Raw genomic sequence first — 20,913 nt, 5'->3', positions numbered from 1 at the left:
CATGTGGGCAAAGACTGTGCAGCCAGAAATTTCTGAGTAGCAAGCTTATAGACTACATGGGCATCAAGATACATGCTAAGGGGAGAAGCATAAAGCTGGTCCCTACAGGGTTTGCTTTTACTCCTAGAGTCCAAAACCTAAGTCAGAAATGCATAAATAAAAGGTAAATTACAGATCTAACACTTTATATTTCAAACAAACTAGCCAATTCTGTCACATCACCACTCTTTTTTTCCTTCTCTTTATTTTGTAGCTATTGATTTTAAAAAAAAAAAGGCAATAAAAACTGAGTGTTTTTTCTAATCAGTAGAAGGGAAATAGAATCTAGTTCCTATAGTTACTCCTGTCTTCCCACTTGGTATATGTTGCTCTTTGAACATAAGACAAAAGACAAAGAATAAACATTTGCATCAGGAAACCAAACACAATGGAACGTGACACATGTGCCTGTCTGCTGCTTTTCCTGCTGTTTTTACAACAAAGCTAGAAGGATGAAGGAATGGACAGATACTTGGGATTTCAACTCAAAATAATGAAAACAGACAACATAACAGAAAAACAAATGTTAATTAAAGTTTAAGAATATAAATGAAATATGAAAGAAAACAAAAATAACTGCAAATGAACATTAAATCAGATCCTGATGTCTACTTCCCTTTCAGTCTGCTCCAAAGCAGGAGAGGGGGCAATGCTGAGATAGAAGGTTAAAGCTTTGCTATGCATAAATTTAGGAATGAAAATGCATCTAAAAAGATTACAAACAAGACCATCAAGCACCAACTTCTAGGAGAGTCTAGAAGACTAAGAATTTGGCATATGGAACCAAACCGATCCTCTCACTTCTGAATCACCATACATAACAACTTCCTCTCTTGATGGCACTTCCAACATGGAGGACATTAAGAGCCACTACACACATGCCAGGTGGGGCCACCTGGAGGCCGATCTGCACTCACTGTCCGACTCGTGCCTTTGACTTAACATCTTTGGGTCTTATTTTAAACACCGTTTGTTTTTTTTTTTTTTTTTTTTTTTTATAACAGGACCCCAATGCTATATGATCTGAGCAATACACACAATTCTTTAATCACTGGTAAAATTTACATTTGTGTGATTGCTTAAGTGTCTCTATCACCTACCAGACTCTAAGTCTGTGATGACAGGAACCATTTGCTTTCCTTACTACTGTCTGAAGAGGGCTGGGCATAAGGTAAATACACTCAATAAGTATCCAGTGAGTGAACATCTATCTACATATATAAAAGAACAGCAAAGTGATATGTCATCTACCTTTAAGTAGAAGTAGAAGGTTTCTCAGAAAAATGAGAACTCTCAAGAGGCAGAGAGGCAAAGCAATTCAACTTCATATTGGGTTAATTTTTTCAAAACTGAATTTATGATGGATATTAACTATATATAACATGTTTGATCCCTAACTATACTTAATCTGTCACCTTAAACATAGCTATTCAAAACAGGGGCCACCGTTTTTTAGTATAGCTAATTGTATTTTATGGACACATCACAATAAAGTAAGATTGGAGCTCACATTAAAGAGCAGAATTTCCTTCGTGCCTATGGCAATGGCTATTCCAAATGTGGAAGCATTGAAGGCATTATTGTAGATGTTCCTTTTCAGAAAAGAGAATCTATAATTCTGTGATAGGAACACGGGCATCAGTTCTGACACGGAAATGCACACTCACTAAAAGCCCTTGTCATGTTAACAGGACACAACCCATAGCCCAAATCAGTGCCGTATAAAACTTCTCCTTTCAAGTTTTTTAAACTGGAATTTTTATAATTACTCTGCTTTTCTGAAAGTCCTTATACTTTGACCTAGCAGACTGAAGAACAGGGAGGAGAGAAGTTATAAAAGATGTATTACGAGAAAGTTCTATGAAGTTACATCGAAAATAGAAACAAATTTGTCAACATAAAGATAAGAAAAATCAGTATAATTATGGTGATACAGAAAGAATGTTTGTTAGGTACTTAGAGAGGCCACAGAATAATCATCTTTGCCCATTTTCAACCCTGAAGACTAGCTTACATATTTTGTATTTCATCCCAAGTTATGATGGATGGTTCGTAACATCCCAGCATGCCAAGAGAATAGCTAAAGGGACAAGCTCTTTTAATTTTGATATAAAGATTCATCAGAGGTAGCCACAGCCAGGAAACAAATGTATAAATGGAATTTCATAAGAAAATGGATTTTTTTTGGGGGGGGTGGTAACCAGGGATTGAACTCAGGCACTTAGCCACTGAGCCACATCCCCAGCCCTTTTCTGTATTTTATTTAGAAACAGAGTCTCACTGAGTTACTTAGCTCCTCATTGAGGCTGACTTTGAACTCACAATCCTCCTGCCTCAGCCTCCCAAGCCACTGGGCTTACAGGCATGTGCTACCTAGACCAGTTAGAAAAATGAAAATTTTCAGAAGTGAATTGTATTTATAATTATGTGCCAATAGGGGAAAACTGATCCTATGAATCACAAAAACAGGAAAAAAGGTACTCCTCTTACACATCCAATGACTACTAAACAACACTGTTATACATTTTCTTTGCAGAGGAGAATAACTGAAGGCAAAAATGAGAGCTATCCTTCATTTTACTGACGGATTTTTCACACACACACACCCACCCCCCAGTCTTTTCCCTTTTTTTTGGTGGTAAGAATATGTTCTACCAGTGTGCAACACCCCACGTCCCCCTGTCTCTTTCTGGCAAGGCAAAGTTAGGTCTAAGAATCTGGAAACTCAAACAAATGTAAAGTCAATTCCTGAGCCACAGTATCACAAATATTTACATAAAAATCAAATTAAGAGTTGACTGCCTTACACTTATATTTTATATCTGATATGAAATATAAAACTAGAAAGAAAATAATGTACATATCTTAACCCAGTTAATATCCACATTAAGCAGGATTCTGACTTCAGTTTTCTAAACAACTGATTAAAAATACAAACGCTTCTAAGTAGAAATCTTAACCAGGATATTCATTTTGCCAGTATAGATAACACAATACGAAAGATGAAAGACTGGCAAGACTCTTTCCTACCAACTCATTTTATATGTGAAAATCCAACAGGCCTCAATTTAAGTAGCTTGTATTAAGTAGAGAGAAGACTTCTCCTGACCAGGCCATTTCTCCTAAAACTGTCCACTCCTCACAGTACAGTGGTGTAGAACACAAGCAAACAGCTTTAAAGCTGTGCAACTGGCTTTGTTCATTGAGGCCAAGTTCATGGGTAGAAACTAGTTTCTAACTTCCAACTCTCTTGGAATAGGATGGATATGTGCTGAAGGATACAGAGAGCCACAGAGTAAACGAAAGCATTATTATCCCATTATCTGTATACATTTTTCTCACTTTTGGTATAAATCAGCTTTTCTGAGATTCTAAGTATCTGTTCCAGGTGACATACCAGTAGAAAACAATATCCATGGGTATATAATCCCATTGTGTTTATTCATGGAGAAACAACTTATAATGCCCCTTCCCTATTATAAAGTCCAGAGACTGTCCAATATTATGACTCAAACCTGTAACTGAGGTTTTCATTTTTATCAAGAAGCTTTTCTTTCTTCCCTTTCCATTATCTTCTACAATAGTTATGAAACTCCCACCTGGTAGGTAACACCTCTGTCTAATGGGTCAGGAGACTTGCTGGACATCAATGTTTAGATAACTTGTGTTTACCACTTAACAGTGAAACAATTCCCTTATTTTTAAAGGGTTCAGCCATGAAGTTAAATTTTATATTTTAAAAACTGAACATACTTTTTAGTTAATCCAGTTATTTCTCTACTGTCAAACTTGTAATTATCATTTCATCGTGAAGACTTGATGTGGAAAAAGACACCAATGTCGGGAATTTATGCACAGAGTTCTATATCACTGACAGAAGGATGCACGGACTGAGAGCTAAAGACAATGCCTCAATTTGGTGAACTCAACATAAGTTTTGATAAATAATGCAGTTTTATGTCTAAATGAACAAATATTCATTTGTTGGTGGTGTCAACAGAGAGTTTTCTGAGATTCATCATTATAAAGCTGATAGGTAAAATTCCAGCAGAAGCCAAAGGCCTATAGATGCATTCAGTGAAACTGGATATAAAAAAGGCAGCTACTGTAGACATGAAGTTTTCTTGATTCATTTTAGGACTCAGTAGACTAAGCAAAAAAAATGAACCTAACAGTACCCAGTTCCACTTTAGTCTTCTGATTCCTGTAGTACCACAAATTCTTCAGCCTAACCTTGGACTTGGTGTGTTCTTTCCCATGTAACCCCACATGCCTCCTCAGTCACATTCCTTTAAGAAGGAAGTATATTCCACAGTATCATTTGTGAATTCATTATCTTTGATTCTTAGCCTTACTTTCTCCTTTGAGATTTCCTCCTTCAAAACAAAATGATTGTTCTGAATTTAAGATAAGCATCCCTCCACATAGTCGTCATATATTGCTGTATGCTGTATTAAGGAGATAGAATGCTCACAAATAATGCCTGAGCTCTCTAGCCAGATTTGCATCTATGGGACTCTAAGCATTGGCAGACTTGGGACTGAGCCTATTCATGAATTAAACTGACTAAGTCAGTATTATCCAAAATTGAACAAAGAGGTCTTTATAACAAGAGCTGGTCCCTTTTTGCCTTTCTCATAATAACCTCACCAACCTTCCCACTAAAATGAACCAAGGGGACCGGTCGTAAAACGGGTCATGCCCGTCACTGAAGAGATCTGATCCCTCCTCCGTCCCTGCGTCAGAGCCGGTGTCATCCACGAATGCCTCATCATCAAAATCCTCCATCTCATCTTGCTGCTCGTCAGCCAGCTCAGTGATGTCGGAATCGGCCGTGGAAAAAGTGGGGGAGGGTGTGCGGTCGGCAAGGCGCTCATTCACACAGCCGTGGAAAATGGGGGAGCTAGACACCAGGTAAGACGCCGATTGACACAGCCAGGGAGAGAGGAATAGTTGGTTAAACAAGAAGCGATAGGTGCCAACAGGACAGAGTCTACTGGGGAATCAACACAATAAAAGCAAATAGAAAAGCAAAAGGATAAAATAAGCATAAATCATCTTGATCAGGTGAAAGGGAACAAAAGGGCAGGTTGAAAAATTCTACAAAGATGGATCCTTAGAATAAGAAAAGCAAAGGAAACCCATGAGTAGACCAACCTAGGTGAATACTGTGCTAGCAAATATTTACATTCTCCAGTTCACACAGAAAGACCAGCAGCATCTTGGCCTCAAAGGAGCTACTCAACATTAAGGTGAAATAATACGAATTTAAATGTTTATTTAAATGCTAACATGTTCTTGAAACAGAAGGAAAAAAATGGATGAAATAGTACATGCCAAAACAGCAAGTGCTTTGCTTGGGTAAGACGTTTTTGGCCAATTCATCTCTTTAAAAAAGCTTGTCTACTATCGGAGTGGAGTGGAGAAGACTTCCTTCATTTCTACAAAATACTCTTACTTCAGCAACAGATTTTTACATAGTTCCTTTAAAAAACAGACTACTTTTGCAATTGAAAAACAATTCTAATTTTAAAAATAGCACAAAATATAAATTTCCTGCTTTAAAATTTCTAAACCTCTAAACGACTCAATATAGACTCACAGAGGCAATATTTGTTTTCATAAAATGTTGAATATAATGTATATGCAAAAGAGACTCAAGAGGACTACAAAGATATGCAATTAATTCACCCTTGGCAATGACAAAAGTGAGATGAACTGCTTTATGACTTCTCAGATTATGAAGATATTGCAGTCGGCTAAGACAATGATTTTAAGTTGTACAATATAACTTAATATATCTTAATCAATTTATCTTAATTAATTGCAAAACATTTTGTAAATAAGCTGAGAACCAAAGAAGACTGTCAAACACTTTCAAAAGTTTGAGAATCAAAAGAATATGCATGTTTAAAAATGCTGAAGGGAAGTATACCAAATGACACGGTGGTTATGAGAGGATAAAATGAGGCTCTTTTATTCCTTTTTTCCTTTTAACCTTCTGTAATATCAACTGAGATTTTTAAATTAAAATACAAGTATTCACTATTTAAAAAGAAACCAACAAAATCATCACATACCTTCCCACAAGTTTGAACCAGTGGAATCGATCATAGAATGGATCACTGCCAGTCATCGTAGCTTCACTGTCATCTTGGGCATTAGAGGCCATCTCACCAGCCCTATCATACATCTCACGCATCAAATCCAGCCTCTGCCTATTTAGCAAACATGAAGGACACTGAGTTAATATTAAATTTTTGTTTTGGAAGCATCTTACATGCAAGGTTTTTTTTCCCCCCTGGTACTGGAGATTGAACCCAGGGGTGCTTAACCACTAAGTATGTCCCTAGCCTTTTTAATTTTTTATATTGAGACAGAGTCTCACTAAGTTGCTTAGGACCTCGCTAAATTGCTGAGATGGGGCTGGGGTTGTAGCACAGTGGTTGAGCACTTACCTCACATGTATGAGGCACTGGGTTTGATCCTCAGCACCACGTAAAAATAAATAAATAAAGATATCGTGTCCATCTACAACTAAAAAAATATTTTTAAAAAAATTTAAAAATAAATAAATAAATTGCTGAGATTGGCCTGGAACTTGCAATATTCCTACCTCAGCCTCCCAAGTGGTTAGGACTAACAGGCATGAGCTACCATGCCTGGCAAGAGTTTGTTTTTAAACCAGGCATTGTGTTGCACATCTGTAATCTTAGTAGCTCGGGAGGCTGAGGCAGGAGGATTGCAAGTTCAAAGCCAGCATTAGCAATTTAGTGATGCCCTAAGCAACTTATTGAGATCTTGTCTCTAAATAAAATATAAAAAGAGCTGGGGATGTGGCTCAGGGGTTAAGTTCCTCTGGGTTCAATTCCTCAATTTCCAATATTAAAACCAAAAAACAAAAAAAAAAAAAAAAGGAAGAAAGAAAAGAAAAAACAAAATAAATTTTTTTAAAAAAGCTGTTCCCATAATTTAAAAAAAAATATTATTTTTTAGGTGTAGTTGGATACAATGCCTTTATTTTATTTATTTATTTTTATGTGATGCTGAGGATTGAACCCAGAGCCTCAAACATGCTAGGCAAGCACTCTACCATGAGCTACAACCTCAGCCCCTGTTCCCATAATTTAATGTTATTAAAAACAAATGAGGGCTAGGGTTGTGGCTCAGCGGTAGAGCACTTGCCTAGCATGTGAGCGCCCTGGGTTTGATCCTCAGCACCACATAAAAATAGATGAAGGTATTGTGTCCAACTACAACTAAAAAATTAAATATTTTTAAAAATGAGGGCTGGGTATATAGCTCAATTGGTAGAGTACTTGCTTTACATGCACAAGGCCCTGGGTTCAATCCCTAGCACCACAAAAAAAAAAAAAAAAAAAAAAGAAAAAAGAAAGCCAGAAGTACTGAAACCAAAATCCTCAGTATCTAAGAAGTCTAAGTCTACAGAGAAGCCATCAAAATTCAAGAATGGCCACCTAACCTACAGAGAGTCAACCATCACAGGGGAAATGTTCCGTGGTATGTGACATCTCAAATACATTCAGTGGGAATTATCTCACCATATTAAACGTAAAGGAAGCTAGATTATAACTTTGTTTTTATTAATCATTACCATGAAGTCCAGGACAGAAAAGATACTATGGAGGGTAAATTTAAATATCAGATATCTGAGGAGTGTTATGATTCATTCACTTAGAAGGTAATGGATGGTTAGCAATATCACAGGCCAGCAACAGCATTTGGAAAGCACAGGAAAGAAAGCAACCACATCCTCAAATGAAAACATGAGGGAGTCCACTTGAGCAATTATTATTCCCTAAATAAAATAAGCAGCTTTTGAGTGTGTGCATACTTGAGTTTCTCCAAAGACCAATAATGTGTTGCTCCATTCTTCAGATCCTGAACTTCTACTGCCACCACTGTACGAGGAAAAGGTCTCTCCTCATGAGTTTTATCCACTTCAGTGGGAAGTAATTCGGGAGGCAAAGGGGAATACAGTGTGTCAGTCAGCAGAACAAACTGAAATTGTACCTGAATGGAAAGAATAAACCATGGACAAATGTAAAAACCATTACATTTCAGCAGGTAAACTTCAGAGACAAGACAATATAATTATACCCCATGGGAAAAAAGGTGAAACCTGTAGTATGTGCTATGGACTATCTGCAAAAGAAAAAGAAGAAAAAGCTGCCTGTATGTTAAACATAGGAAATAATCCTAGTTTCAAATGAGCCTATTTACAAAGTTTGTTTCCCCAGCCTTGCAAATATAAACTAAGGTTGCAGTAAGTCTACTTCGCTTGATTAAATGAAGACTTCTGTGGAACTTATACAGAGACCAAAAGGTGGACCAAGAATACATCCAGTCCTTCACTAACAAGAGCTGATGGAACACATCAAGGTATTCCAATTTTAAATTCAGAAGACTATATGACTACTACTCTGAGAAGTATTTACTATGGCAGCCAGGTGCTGTGGCAAAGACCTGTAATCCCAGTACCTTGGGAAGCTGAGGTAGCACACACATACACAATGGTATGATGAACGAAAAGCACCTACAGCACTTTATTTCTGCAGTTCTGGGGACTGAACCCAAAGCTTCAGACATGCTAGGCAAGTGCTCTACCACTGAGCTAGCCCCTATTTGTTTATTTATTTGGTACCAGGGATTGAACCCAGAGCACTTCACCACTGAACTACATCCCTGGCCCTTTTATTTTTTATTTTGAGATAGGGTCTCACTAAGTTGTTGAGGGTCTCACTAAGTCAGAGGCTGGCCTTGAACTTGCCATCTTCATGAGTAGAACCTCACCTTTGAATAGCTGGGATTATAGGCATTTATCACCACAACTGGTATATATATGATTATAGGCATTTATCACCACAATTGGTATGTAATTTATTTCTTGTTACCACCTGTATTTTCACCAATAAAAACTAATGAATGCTAGACATTGAAATAAGGGTAGGGGAGGGAGTTCCTGCCTTTAGTTAGTCTACTTAAGGAGAACAGTGGTTAATAAGTAATTATAAAATGAGTAGGGCTTCCAAGATTGAGAAGAAAATGATATCACAGTTTGCAGAAGCAGAATAGAGCCCTAGAGGCAGACAATGACTTTTCCCAAAGACAGGCCATCTATGTGCCTTCCTAATGTTTAATGTGGTCTCTGGCTATAATTTTACCAGACAAGAGACTATTAAACAGTGGGACATACATAAGGATAAATCTAAGATTTGGTGTAAAATTTTGGTAATAATTACAATAACATCTTTTACCATGTTCAGGCATGACTTTTAGTGCTTGATATGTATCCATTCTTTGATTCCCTCATAAATCCTCAAATGGCAGGTACTGCTGCCAACCCCACTTAGTAGATGAGGGAACAGAGGCAGGGGACTGTTAGGTCACACAACCTGTGGAGCTGGGACTGGACCTATACTATCTGGGTGCAGAGCACATGCACTTGTCTACTACACAGTATTGCCTCTTATTTCAGAAGAGGAATAAATTAGTGGCAGGTGGACATACAGGACTTGTACAAATTTAAAGGTAGAAAACTAAAAAAAGTTGAGATTTTTTTCAGAAAGCCAAGAAAAACATTTTTCTATTAATGTCTCTCTAGCTCTTGTCAAAATACAGTCTCAGGTATAAAATGAACTAGAAAATATCTATTTCTATGAAATTTTATTTAGTAAAAATTTAATCAGTGTCTACTATATTCTAGATATATACACTAAACAAAGGAATGCAGAAAGAAGCTGAGCTCCCCCAAAGGTAAGGTTAGTTCGAGGTGATGTCCAAATGAACACACACAGGCTCAGCTCTGCCTCCAGACCACAGTGTTCTTGCCACCCTGCGTACCTTCTTCTTCAATTCCACACTGATGGCATTGGCCTCCTTAAGGTAGACGGCATTGCCCCAGAGTAAGTCCCTTAAGGAAGTAAACTGGTGAGACTTCCACTTCCGGAAGGCCCACTGGGCCAACTCAAACTCATGCTGCGTCCAAGGTACTGAAAGAGTAAAGGAAGCACATTTGATGGTCATCTCACAGCTGTAAGAAATTATATCCGTTTTCTACTTTATCTTGGTGATCAAGCTATTTTCCAGTTTCTATTCATTAAATTGCTTTTGCTTTTCTTTTTAATAAAGCTTACTAAATTCTGTTGATATTATAAAAGCAGAATTTTAAAAAAATCTGAAACAGCACATCAAATAAATAAAATTTTCTCTCATTTTAAAATATATTCTAATGTGATGCTATATTTTTTTAAAAAGTCCCTGATCCCTGGTATAGCAAATGATAAATTCCTGAATAGGAGGTACTGTTGCCAACCCCACTTAGTAGATGAGGGAACAGAGGCAGGGGACTGTTAGGTCACACAACCTGTGGAGCTGGGACTGGACCTATACTATCTGGGTGCAGAGCACATGCACTTGTCTACTACACAGTATTGCCTCTTATTTCAGAAGAGGAATAAATTAGTGGCAGGTGGACACACAGGACTTAAAGGTATAAATTTAACAGTAGAAAACTAAAAAAAAGTTGAGATTTTTTTTCAGAAAGCCAAGAAAAACATTTTTCTATTAATGTCCCTCCAGCTCTTGTCAAAATACAGTCTCAGGTATAAAATGGACTAGAAAATATCTATTTAGTAAAAATTTAATCAGTGTCTACTATATTCTAGGTATATATACACTAAACAAAAGAATGCAGATGAAGTTCTTTTCTAATATAGGGAAAAGGGTTATGTTTCACTTAGATATTTAAAAATAAAGACTTTATTATAAGGCAATAACTAACAATGAGAGACTGAATTCAGCCAAGAAATTCTGGAAAACTTAACTAAGCTAGCTGGTAATGGCTTTAAAGTACAGATACATTCCAAAGTCTTCAGTTAGGAATCTAGTAAATTAATTATCTTAACAATGAGTAAGCTCTGTATTTACTTGATTATATGAACTTTGTTTGTACAATAACATGAGATAATATACATAAACATCCCAAAAGATTTATGTGAAGACTGCTCAAAAACCTTGTGAAGCTATAAAACACTATCAGCCTCACCTTTACTCCAGAGATCACAGCCTGTGTTCTCAGCACTGAGTATCTTATAAATCACCTTTATATTGGTTCAGTACAAGGTCAACAAATGGTGGGTCAATTTTGAGGAACCCAGTATTCCTAACAAATAAGGGATTAATGTGATAATACAGATCCAAAAGACATAAGAGAAGGTTTCAGTCTCTATATTTCACCTTCTTCTTCCTCTTCTTCCTCTTCAGTAGTTTCTGCAGCCAGGGAACGGGTCTCAACTTGCTTCTGCAAGGCCTGCAATTTACTCTCATAGTCCTGAATGAAAAGAAAGGAGACAACATGTAGGAGAGTAAGGAAGGAAGGAAGGAACACAGAAATGCAAGGAATACTGGAGGATGTAAAGAAAGCAAAGGACAATGATTAAATGAGAGAGAGAGAGAGAGAGAGAGAGAGAGGGGGGGGGGAGGGAGGGAGGGAGGGAGGGGAAGGGAGAGAGACAGGCAGGAAACAATAATAAAAAGACCTACAGAGAAATGCTTGGGGATGGGAGGGATGGCGAGAGAATGACAAATCATATATCATAGTCTGCAATGCATAATGCAAAAAAGTAAAATTAACTGCAGCGCCTCTATTTCTATTTCCCCAAGGACTCAAGAGTTCTTTATTTGGGCTTGAGGTAGGAAAAAGGAGAGATTTTGAGGGGAAAAAATGCATGTGTCCCTTATATATTAAAATACATTCAAATAATATAGTACCATCAAGGAATTCTAGAGAAAGATAATTTTGGAAAAGATTAAATTCCCCATTCCCCATTATTATCAAAAGTTTCAGTTTCCTATTTAAAACAACTAGAATTTAGCCTTTGAAGCTTCATGTATATGAAAAATTACTATCTTTGTAGTGATAGGATAAGTGTCCCCTTCAAATGACCAAAAGCTCACTGCTGGACTGAAATAATTGACAGATTACATTGTTGTTCAGAAAAAGACACTTTAAAATATGCTCTTATATTATAAAATGGATTATTAAAACAAATCAGATTTATCCTCTGTTTCTACATCTACTCTGTGCATTTTCAATAAGAGTACTATCAGCTCAAAGCGGACAAAGAAACAGTTCTGGGCAATGAAAACAATCTCATTCGTTTTATGTGTAAGGCATAAATGCAAACAGTACATGAACTGTGTATCTGAGCTATTAAAACTTCATGATGGGGATAAATTAGGGGAAAACTGCCTAAAAATGTCCCTTGGGGTGTCAATGTAAAAAAAAATAACATTTTAAATCTGGGTGCTATTGAAAAAAAAGAACTTTAAATTTCAGTGAAAACAAACAGAATTAAGAAAGGCGATATCCTTCACTTCATGAAACATTAAATTACAGAATAAATGTGTTATCTTGAGATCTGTAACTGGCTTCCTGCTTCCTTTGGTTCCCCAGGAGTGACCCCAATCACAGGCTGTCATAAGACAGTCCTGGGCTGCTCCATCACACAGAGCTCTCCAAGGCACACATCAAGGTTCCACAACTGGAGTGCTGCAGAGAGCCTCCTTAACAAACTCCACTGCAGAAGGAGCTCCTGATGGCAACACCATGGATACAAACATTCTCCAAGGCTTCCAGGCTCGGTGGAGCACACCTGTAATCCCAGTGGCTCCAGAGCCTGAGGCAGGAGGACCATAAGTTCAAAGCCAGTCTCAGCAACTTAGCAAGGCCCTAAGCAGCTCAGTGAGACCCTGCCTCTAAATAAAACACAAAAAAGAGCTGAGGATGTGGCTCTGTGGTTACGTGCCCCTGGATTTAATACCCCGTGCCAAAAACAAACAAACAAACAACATCATTCTCTAAGGCTTGGTCATTTGTCAGGTGGGAGAGATAGAGGCAGAAGGAAAGGAAAGAAAAGGGAAGGAAGCACTCTACCACTGAGCTACACATCCCAGCCCTTTTTGGTTTTTATTTTGAGACAGGTTGCCCATGCTGACCTTGAAATTATGGTCCTCCTGACTCAGGCTCCCCAGTTGCTGGGATTACAAGTGTGTACCACGGGGCAATATTTTCAAAGTTATTTTCTAAGCTTATCATGCACCCAGATCTTTTTATTTAAATTATCATTTCTCACTAAAAGAAATTTGGGCTCCAAGAGGAAATGGTAGATTCCCAGTTTGGTGTATGGTAAGAAAGTATAAGGTGAGCCTAGAATATCTTGTGCCAGAAAAGATGGAATAGCTCAAAGACCCCTGGGGTCATTTCAATTGGACACAGACTCCTACTGGTCAGTAAGTCATAACAAGAAAAAAAGAAAACAGCACATTGAGTACAGGAAGAATCCATTAGTTTACAATAATACTGAATACTGAAAAGGAGGAGAAAATGGAAATATCTTCTTAAAATAAATAAATAAATAAATAAATATATATATATATATATATATATATATATATATATATATATATATATATATATATATAAAAGCCAGCTAATAAATGCAGAAGGAACAACTGGGAAATCACCATACTGCAACCCCAGACTCAGAAACAGACTCAGGCAAGGATCATTAATGAGTGCTAAAATAATGGAGTGAAAGGTGTACAGGAAACAGAATATTGATACAATTCAAAGTCCACTCCCAGATACCTATTATTAATATGGGAAATGATACATTTACAATGAAGAGAGCTGGAAACCAAATGTGTTAAATTTCAACATTAGCAGTAACTGTCTAATGATGTGATGCCACATGAAGTACACAACATCAACTTCATAGTATTCTTAGCAAAAATGTTCAACCTAGGTCTAACCTCAGGGCAACGATCATATAAATCAGAATGTGGCCTAGATTCTTAAAAACACCAATGTAATAAAGGATTTTAAAATGCCATAACCAATTTCAACATAAACCTTGAGTAGATCTTGGATTAAAAGGTACACAAATACACACACCCCTAACATTTGTATTTTTTAAATAAGGAGATTTGAAATTAAACTATTTGCACAATAGTTTAATTAAATTTTTGGACAGGATAATGATATTAAGTGAACATCACTGATTTTAGGACATACACATGGAAGCACTTAGGGATCAATTATCATGATATCTGCAACTTTCCAGTGAGTCAGAAAAAAACCCACAAATAATAAGGTTGCATTGTCCTATTTTTTTCAGCTTCTCTGTAGGTTTGAAATATTTCAAAATAAATAATATGTTGGGGGTTGTGGTTCAGCAGTAGAGCACGCACTTAGCAAGTGCAAGGCTCTCAGCACCATATAAAAATAAAATAAAGGTATCGTGTCCAACTATAACTAAAAAATAAATATTAAAATAATAATAATAGGAGCTGGGGTTATAGCTCAGTGGTAGAGTACTTGCCTCGCACTTGAGAGGCATAAATGACCTCTGGAAATATTCTCCCTCCCTCCCTCCTTTCCTTTTTCCTGAATATTTTCAGATCCTCGGCACCACATAAAAAATAAATAATATAAAGTAAAAATATTTAAAAATAATAATAATAATAATAATAATAATAAGAAGAAGAAGAAGAAGAAGAAGTTGGGGAGGGGGAATTATTTTCCCTTTAAAAAGAACTACATAGGGCTGGGGTTGTGGCTCAGTGGTAGAGTGTTCGCCTAACACGTGTGAGGCACTGGGTTCGATCCTCAGCACCACATTAAAATGAAATAAAGATATTGTGTGTCCACCTACAACTAAAAAATAAATATTAAAAAAAGAACTACATACTACATGGGAGTCTTTCAGCAAAAAGAAAAAGACTGCTGGTTTACTGAAAAATCACCAGTTGGAAAAAAATGTTAATATTCTGAAGATTTCTTCAAGAATAAGTTTATAAGCTCATTAAACTACCAATCAAGACAAAATTCTTAGACTCCCTTCCCTAAAGGCTCTGGTAGTGCTTTAATGAAGCAGGAAAATTGACATAAACAGATTTGCCATTGCCCTTGCACAAAAAAACTAACTACATTTTTTTAAAAATAACTTTTTAGTTGCAGATGAACAATACCTTAATTTTATTTCTTTTTATGTGGTGCCGAGGATCAAACCCAGTGCCTCACACATATAAGGCAAGCACTCTACCGTTGAACTACAACAGCAGCCCCCAACTACATTTTGATCTGTAATTAGTAGTTCAAATATCAACAGCATTTCTTGATCTGAGCTCCTTCCCCAAAGCAGACTGCTTATGAATTTCCAACAAGGAGGTTTTGTACGTCACCAGAAAAATTCAATCAGTATTGCATTTTCCAAGAACAAATAGGTTCAGATAGTATTATTTATCTTATGGTGAAAATTAGGATAATTGTTAGGAATGTGGCCCAGTGCAAGAGTGCTTGCCTAGTATGCACAAGGCCCTGGGTTCAACCTCTAGCCACCTGCTCCTTCCACCCACCCCAATTAAATCAGGACAATTATGGAAAGCATACTAAAAAGAAAGCAAGGAAGGAAAGGAAGGAGGGAGGGAGGGAGGGAGAATATTTTCAGAGGTCATTTATGTTTATAAAAAGTCCTACCTTGGAGCTGGGGTTGTGGCTCAGAGGTAGAGCACTCGCCTAGCATGCGTAAGGCACTGGGTTCGATCCTCAGCACCACATAAATATAAAATAAAGATATTGTGTCCACCTATAACTAAAAAATATTTTTAAAAAAGTCCTAACTAGGGCTGGGGATGTGGCTCAAGCGGTAGCGCGCTCGCCTGGCATGCGTGCGGCCAGGGTTCGATCCTCAGCACCACATACCAACAAAGATGTTGTGTCCGCCAATAACTAAAAAATAAATATTAAAAAAAAAGATTCTCTCTCTCTCCCTCTCTCTTTAAAAAAAAAAAAAGTCCTAACTAGTTCAAAATATTCCCTATTTTACAAAAGCACAGTACTAGCTCTTTTCTCTTCTGCAATGTTCTCTTCTATCCACCAACCCTCATTTATAAGCCTATTTTGTGCCAGGAGCTTAGCTTTTCTTTTTTCCTTTCTTCCTTCTTTGGTTTTTCTCCCTCCTTCCCTTCCTTTTTTTTTTCTTTCTCTCTTCCCCTCCTTCTTTCTTTATTTTAGTACCAGGGAATGAACCAGGGGCATTAACCACTGAGCCATATCCTCACCCCCCCCCTTTTTTAAATTTTGAGACAGGACCTCGTAAAGATGCTAAGGCTGGCTTTGAACCTGTGATCCTCCTGCCTCAGCCTCCTGAGCTGCTGAGATTACATGCATGCAATATCTCAACCAGCTGTACCAGGAACTGTTCTTTAAATTTGACATGGATTATTCTGATCTTACTTCTGTAACTCTATGAAAATTATACTATTGGTTAGTCTCATGTCAAAGGGAAAGAAAAAGGCTTAAAGAAAATGAACAACTTTCTACACCATTATATACAACTATAATACACCATTAAAAAATGTGGGGGACAAAGAGGCAAAAACAGAAATTGAATAACTTTCTAGACATTATACTTACTAAGTGATGGAAATGGGATTTTAAACCAGGCAATCCAGAGCATTATTCTTACAAACATACATCCATCCATTCATTAAAAAATACCTTTTATGTCCCTACTGCATGCCTGATGCTAAGAATACAGAGGTCAATGGGCAAAGGTCCTATACATGAAGGAGGGAGAAGTGATAAATATAAACAAGGTATGCACTACAATTTTAGTAGAGAGAAATACTCTGAAAAAAAAAGGGAGGGGGAAAACACTAGGGAATAATAGGGAGAAAAAGGAATAGGAAGAAGACTTAGATAGGCGGTTAGAAACTGTTTAAGCAAACACTTAGAGGTCTCTCAGGGGCAGATATTTCAATCAAATTAACACTAACAGCAAGAGTAAAAGTCCTGAGATGGAGAGCAGCACAGGGTATTTAAGGTAAAGCAAGAAACCTGTGTGAGTGGAGTAGCAGAGAAAGGAAAGGGAAGGAGACACAGTTGAAAGTTAGGCAGCAACTGAGTTATGGAAGATAGTCTAGGCCCAGTTCAGAATGATGGACTTTATTCTAAGGGAATCACTGGGTTAGCTAGTTTATGCTTTACAAACACACCGCTATCTATAGGGCGTGGGAAGAACTATGGCAGGAGAACAATGCTAAAGGGAAGTTGCCTCATCTGGGGTGAAAACAGCAAAGGTGGTGAAAAGAGAAAGGAGCTGGGCTATGTTCTGTAGGCACAGGAAAGGGGAACCTCTGGGGATTTGATCATGGGGTACGAGAAAAAAGGAGAAACTAAGGATGACCTGAATTTCTGGCCTGAGCTAGTTGTTCTGGTTTAGACAGTTCAGATGTGATGCGCCTGCTGGCCATCTGGATGTCAGATCTTGGTTGTGTGCCTGCATCTAGAGCTCAGCACAGAGGGTTGCAACAGAATGATTCCTGGGATGGGACCTGGCTTCCCAGTTAGTAGTTGTGTGACTCTGGGAAAGCATGTAAAATGGGAATAATACCATCCATCTTGGAAGAGGGGTGTTGTGAGAATTCAAACCATGCATGTGTTAACCACAACACATGCTCAATACACAGAAGTTATTTCTATCATCATCAGTGTAAAAATAGAAGGTAAAGCCATTGGATGCCTGGAATTATCTGGCAGAAAGGATAAAGATCTAGAAGGAACCAGCTAGTGAGGTGGAAAGAAAATAAAAAGCCTAGAGAGGAAAGTGTCCCAGGAAGTAAAGAGTAGGCAACTCTGTTGGGGGCGGGGGATTGACTTAGTAAGGTCAGTACTGAGAAAACACCCTGATATTTATAAGGAGAGAGATCTCTGGTGGTCCTGATAAGAGTGGCTTCAATGGGGAGGAGGGAACAAATGTCTGGATATGTGAGTTCAAGCTAGAATGGAGATAGGAAAAAAAAGAACAGCCTGGGAGGTGAACCAACTGGGAACAGTCAACCCAGAGGCTTCTCAAGGAGTATCTCTCTGAGAAGGAACAGAGAGTCAGAATAGCAGTTCACAAGGGACATGAGGCTTTTTTGAGACTAATAAACTGATGGTGTAAGGGTGTACAGTAAGTCCTGAGAAGGTATAGAGTGCAGGGAACTAAGGCTGGGCTAAGAGAAGACCAAGAAAAGTGTGGCCACCAACAGGAAGGATGGACAGGGATGCATGCAAAACTGTAAGTTAAAAGAAGTTTTCTTCTGATTTTCCCCTCTCAGTGCAACTAAAGAATCCTCAGCTGGGAGCAAGGGCACGATCCTTTCATTCTCAGAGGCATCTGTTATGACCTTTCAGAGCACCCTGTATTTTCCCCTCATTGTCACAAAGTGGTAGATTGACTCCCGGTGTGGCTCTCTGCCTGTCTACTCTACGACTCTGTCAACTTCATAAGGCCAGGGCTATGATGTGTTTGCTACTGAAGCATCTATCACCTATCTGTTTTCCTGATCAGAAACAGAGTCATGTGTTGATCTTTTTTTTTTTTTAAGAGATAACCACTGTCCATATTTAATTTAATTCATTTTTTTTAAGATAGAGAGAAGAGAGAGAGAGAGAATTTTTTAATATTTATTTTTCAGTTTTTGGTGGACACAACATCTTTATTTTATTTTTATGTGATGCTGAGGATCAAACCCAGCGCCCCGTGCATGCCAGGCGAGCACATTACCACTTGAGCCACATCCCCAGCCCCTGAGCCACATCCCCAGCCCATATGATGATCTTAACTAGATCAACAGTTCTCAAAAGTGACTATCTTCTAGCACAGGGGTCAGCAAACCATGGCCTTTGGGCTACATACAGCGGGTTGCTTTTGTGAGCAATCCTGCTGAGACACAGCCACCCCTGTTCTTTTACTGATTGTCCATGGCTGCTTTCCTGCTATCAAGGTGGAGGTGAATAGCTGTGAAGGAAACCACACAGACAGAGTGAGAGAGGGAGAGAGAGAAAGAGACAGAATTTTAATATTTATTTTTTAGTCATTGGCGGACACAACATCTTTGTTTGTATGTGGTGCTGAGAATCGAACCCGGGCCTCACGCATGCCAGGCGAGCGCGCTACCACTTGAGCCACATTCCCAGCCCCAAATCTTAAGATAGTATTATCTGTGGCCTTTTACATAAAATGATTGCCAACTCCAATTCCAGGTTAATGATTCTCAAAGGTACCTGCTGGGCATGAGTATCACTTGGAATTTATCAGAGATGCAAATTATCAGGTTTCACCCCAGACCTAGTGAATCAGAAACTCTAGGGGTGCACCTAGCAGTCTGTGTTCACAATCCCCAGAGGACTCTTTCGCATTTTACCATTTTAAAACCACTCTTCTGGGGTCTGTGTGAAGAGACAACTGGTCAAGTGACAAAGATCAAGTACTTATTCTAGGTAAATTTACATTCTCATGAAAGAATCAAACAAACAAGTACACAGATAATTACAGGTTATCATTATTAAAACTAGGGCAAGCTGGTAATCCCAGAAACACAAGAGACTGAGGCAGGAGGATTCCAAGTTGAGGAATCCTGAGGCCAGTCTCAGCAATTTAGTGAGGCCCTCAGCAACTTAGCGAGTCCCGGTCTCAAAATAAAAAAGGCTAGGAGTGTAGTTCAGTGGTTAAGTGCCCTGGGCTCAATCCCCCCCTATATGTATGTACAGTGAGAGTTGACCTGGGGTACGCATGGGCAAGAAGAGTAGTATATGAGATCAGATTTGGAAGAAGAGTTAAGCATGATGGGAAAGAATGGCAATGAGGAGGAAGCATAAGAGCCTTGAGGTGGGAAGAAACTCTGCACGTCCAAGAAACAAAAGGCCAGGGTGTCTGCAAGCGAAGAGTGTCAAGACATGCAATCAGAACTAGGCAAGCAGCCAAAACACGGAAAGTGCTATGAGCAACGGAAGATTTAGATTTCTAAGCGAAATGGAAGCCCTTGAGGCCACTGACCGGAGTTTTTAAAAGCTGATTCTGGCCAGATATGGGGGTATGTGACTGTAATCCCAGCAACCTGGGAGGCTGAGGCAGGATGATCGCAAGTTAAAGGCCGGCCTCAGCAATTTAGCAAGATCCTGCCTCAAAACAAAAAATAAAAGGGGCTGGGAAAGTAAATCAGTAGAGCACCTCTGGTTTCAATCCCTAGTATTGCAAAAAATAAAATATAAAATAAAATTCTGGTTTTATATGGATAATGGATTTGCAGGGGTTAAGAACAGAAGCAAAGAATCAAGTTAGGCTACTAGATAAGAGATGATAGTGGCATACTTAGGGCATCTCAGAGAAGGTGATATTTAAAGTAAAATCAATGTCACTATTCTGAGTTTTCTGATTAGGCTGTTTTTTGACATCAGAAACTTGGCTCTATATGGCAGATTGTATTCAGCAAGCCATAACTGGGAGAGATCTACACCAAGGTGACACCCTGGTTCTTTTCAACACCTAAATTTGTTCCTCATCACCAGCAGTACTATGTGGCCAATCTCACATCTATCCTTCTCCAATGGTCCCACAACACTTTTTCCTAGACCTGAACTGCTTCTGTTTTCTCCCAACCTCCCTGTTCCCTCTTGGTCTTGTTTTGAAAAGCGCTTTCTCATTTGGTTCACATAGCAACTTCCCAATTGATGTACCTGGCTCTGAATTTGCCTTCCTGAAACCCATGTTCTATACTTTGGCCATAGGGAACATTATAAAAGGCAAATCTAAGAAAGCAATCTCCCTGCTTAAAATATTTGGCAGCTTCTCATCACACTTCAGATAATGTCCAATTCCTTAGCATGCCACAATATTGTCCTTGTTCCAACCATTAAACCCTCCCCCCATGTCTCTTACCCTCCCATACACATATGTTCTGACCACTTCAGGTTATTCAGAGTTCCCGGGGCCTGACCTGCTTCTTTTCATCCCTTGCCAC

The 20,913-nt window shown here is 38.4% G+C and overlaps 1 protein-coding gene across 6 annotated transcripts in view; it reads right to left on the bottom strand.

Moving 5' to 3' along the window:
* Positions 1-20,913, bottom strand: part of Kif1b (kinesin family member 1B) — a 144,400-nt gene that overhangs the window by 35,721 nt on the left and 87,766 nt on the right. For 4 of the 6 annotated variants that reach the window (XM_026397924.2, XM_026397926.2, XM_026397925.2 and 1 more), the window contains exons 22-26: positions 11,299-11,392; positions 9,904-10,052; positions 7,895-8,073; positions 6,120-6,257; positions 4,694-4,942 (exon numbers count right to left, since the gene is read on the bottom strand). In XM_026397924.2, the coding sequence (XP_026253709.2) occupies positions 4,694-4,942; positions 6,120-6,257; positions 7,895-8,073; positions 9,904-10,052; positions 11,299-11,392 (809 nt within the window). The remainder of the gene's footprint in view (positions 1-4,693; positions 4,943-6,119; positions 6,258-7,894; positions 8,074-9,903; positions 10,053-11,298; positions 11,393-20,913) is intronic. The other 2 variants (XM_026397927.2, XM_026397930.2) reach the window with 1 other exon arrangement.

The sequence above is a fragment of the Urocitellus parryii genome, chromosome 11 (assembly GCF_045843805.1).
Source record: "Urocitellus parryii isolate mUroPar1 chromosome 11, mUroPar1.hap1, whole genome shotgun sequence".
Lineage (NCBI taxonomy): Eukaryota > Metazoa > Chordata > Mammalia > Rodentia > Sciuridae > Urocitellus > Urocitellus parryii.
Note: the sequence above shows the minus strand (reverse complement) of the source record. Positions and strands in the feature narration are given on the sequence as shown.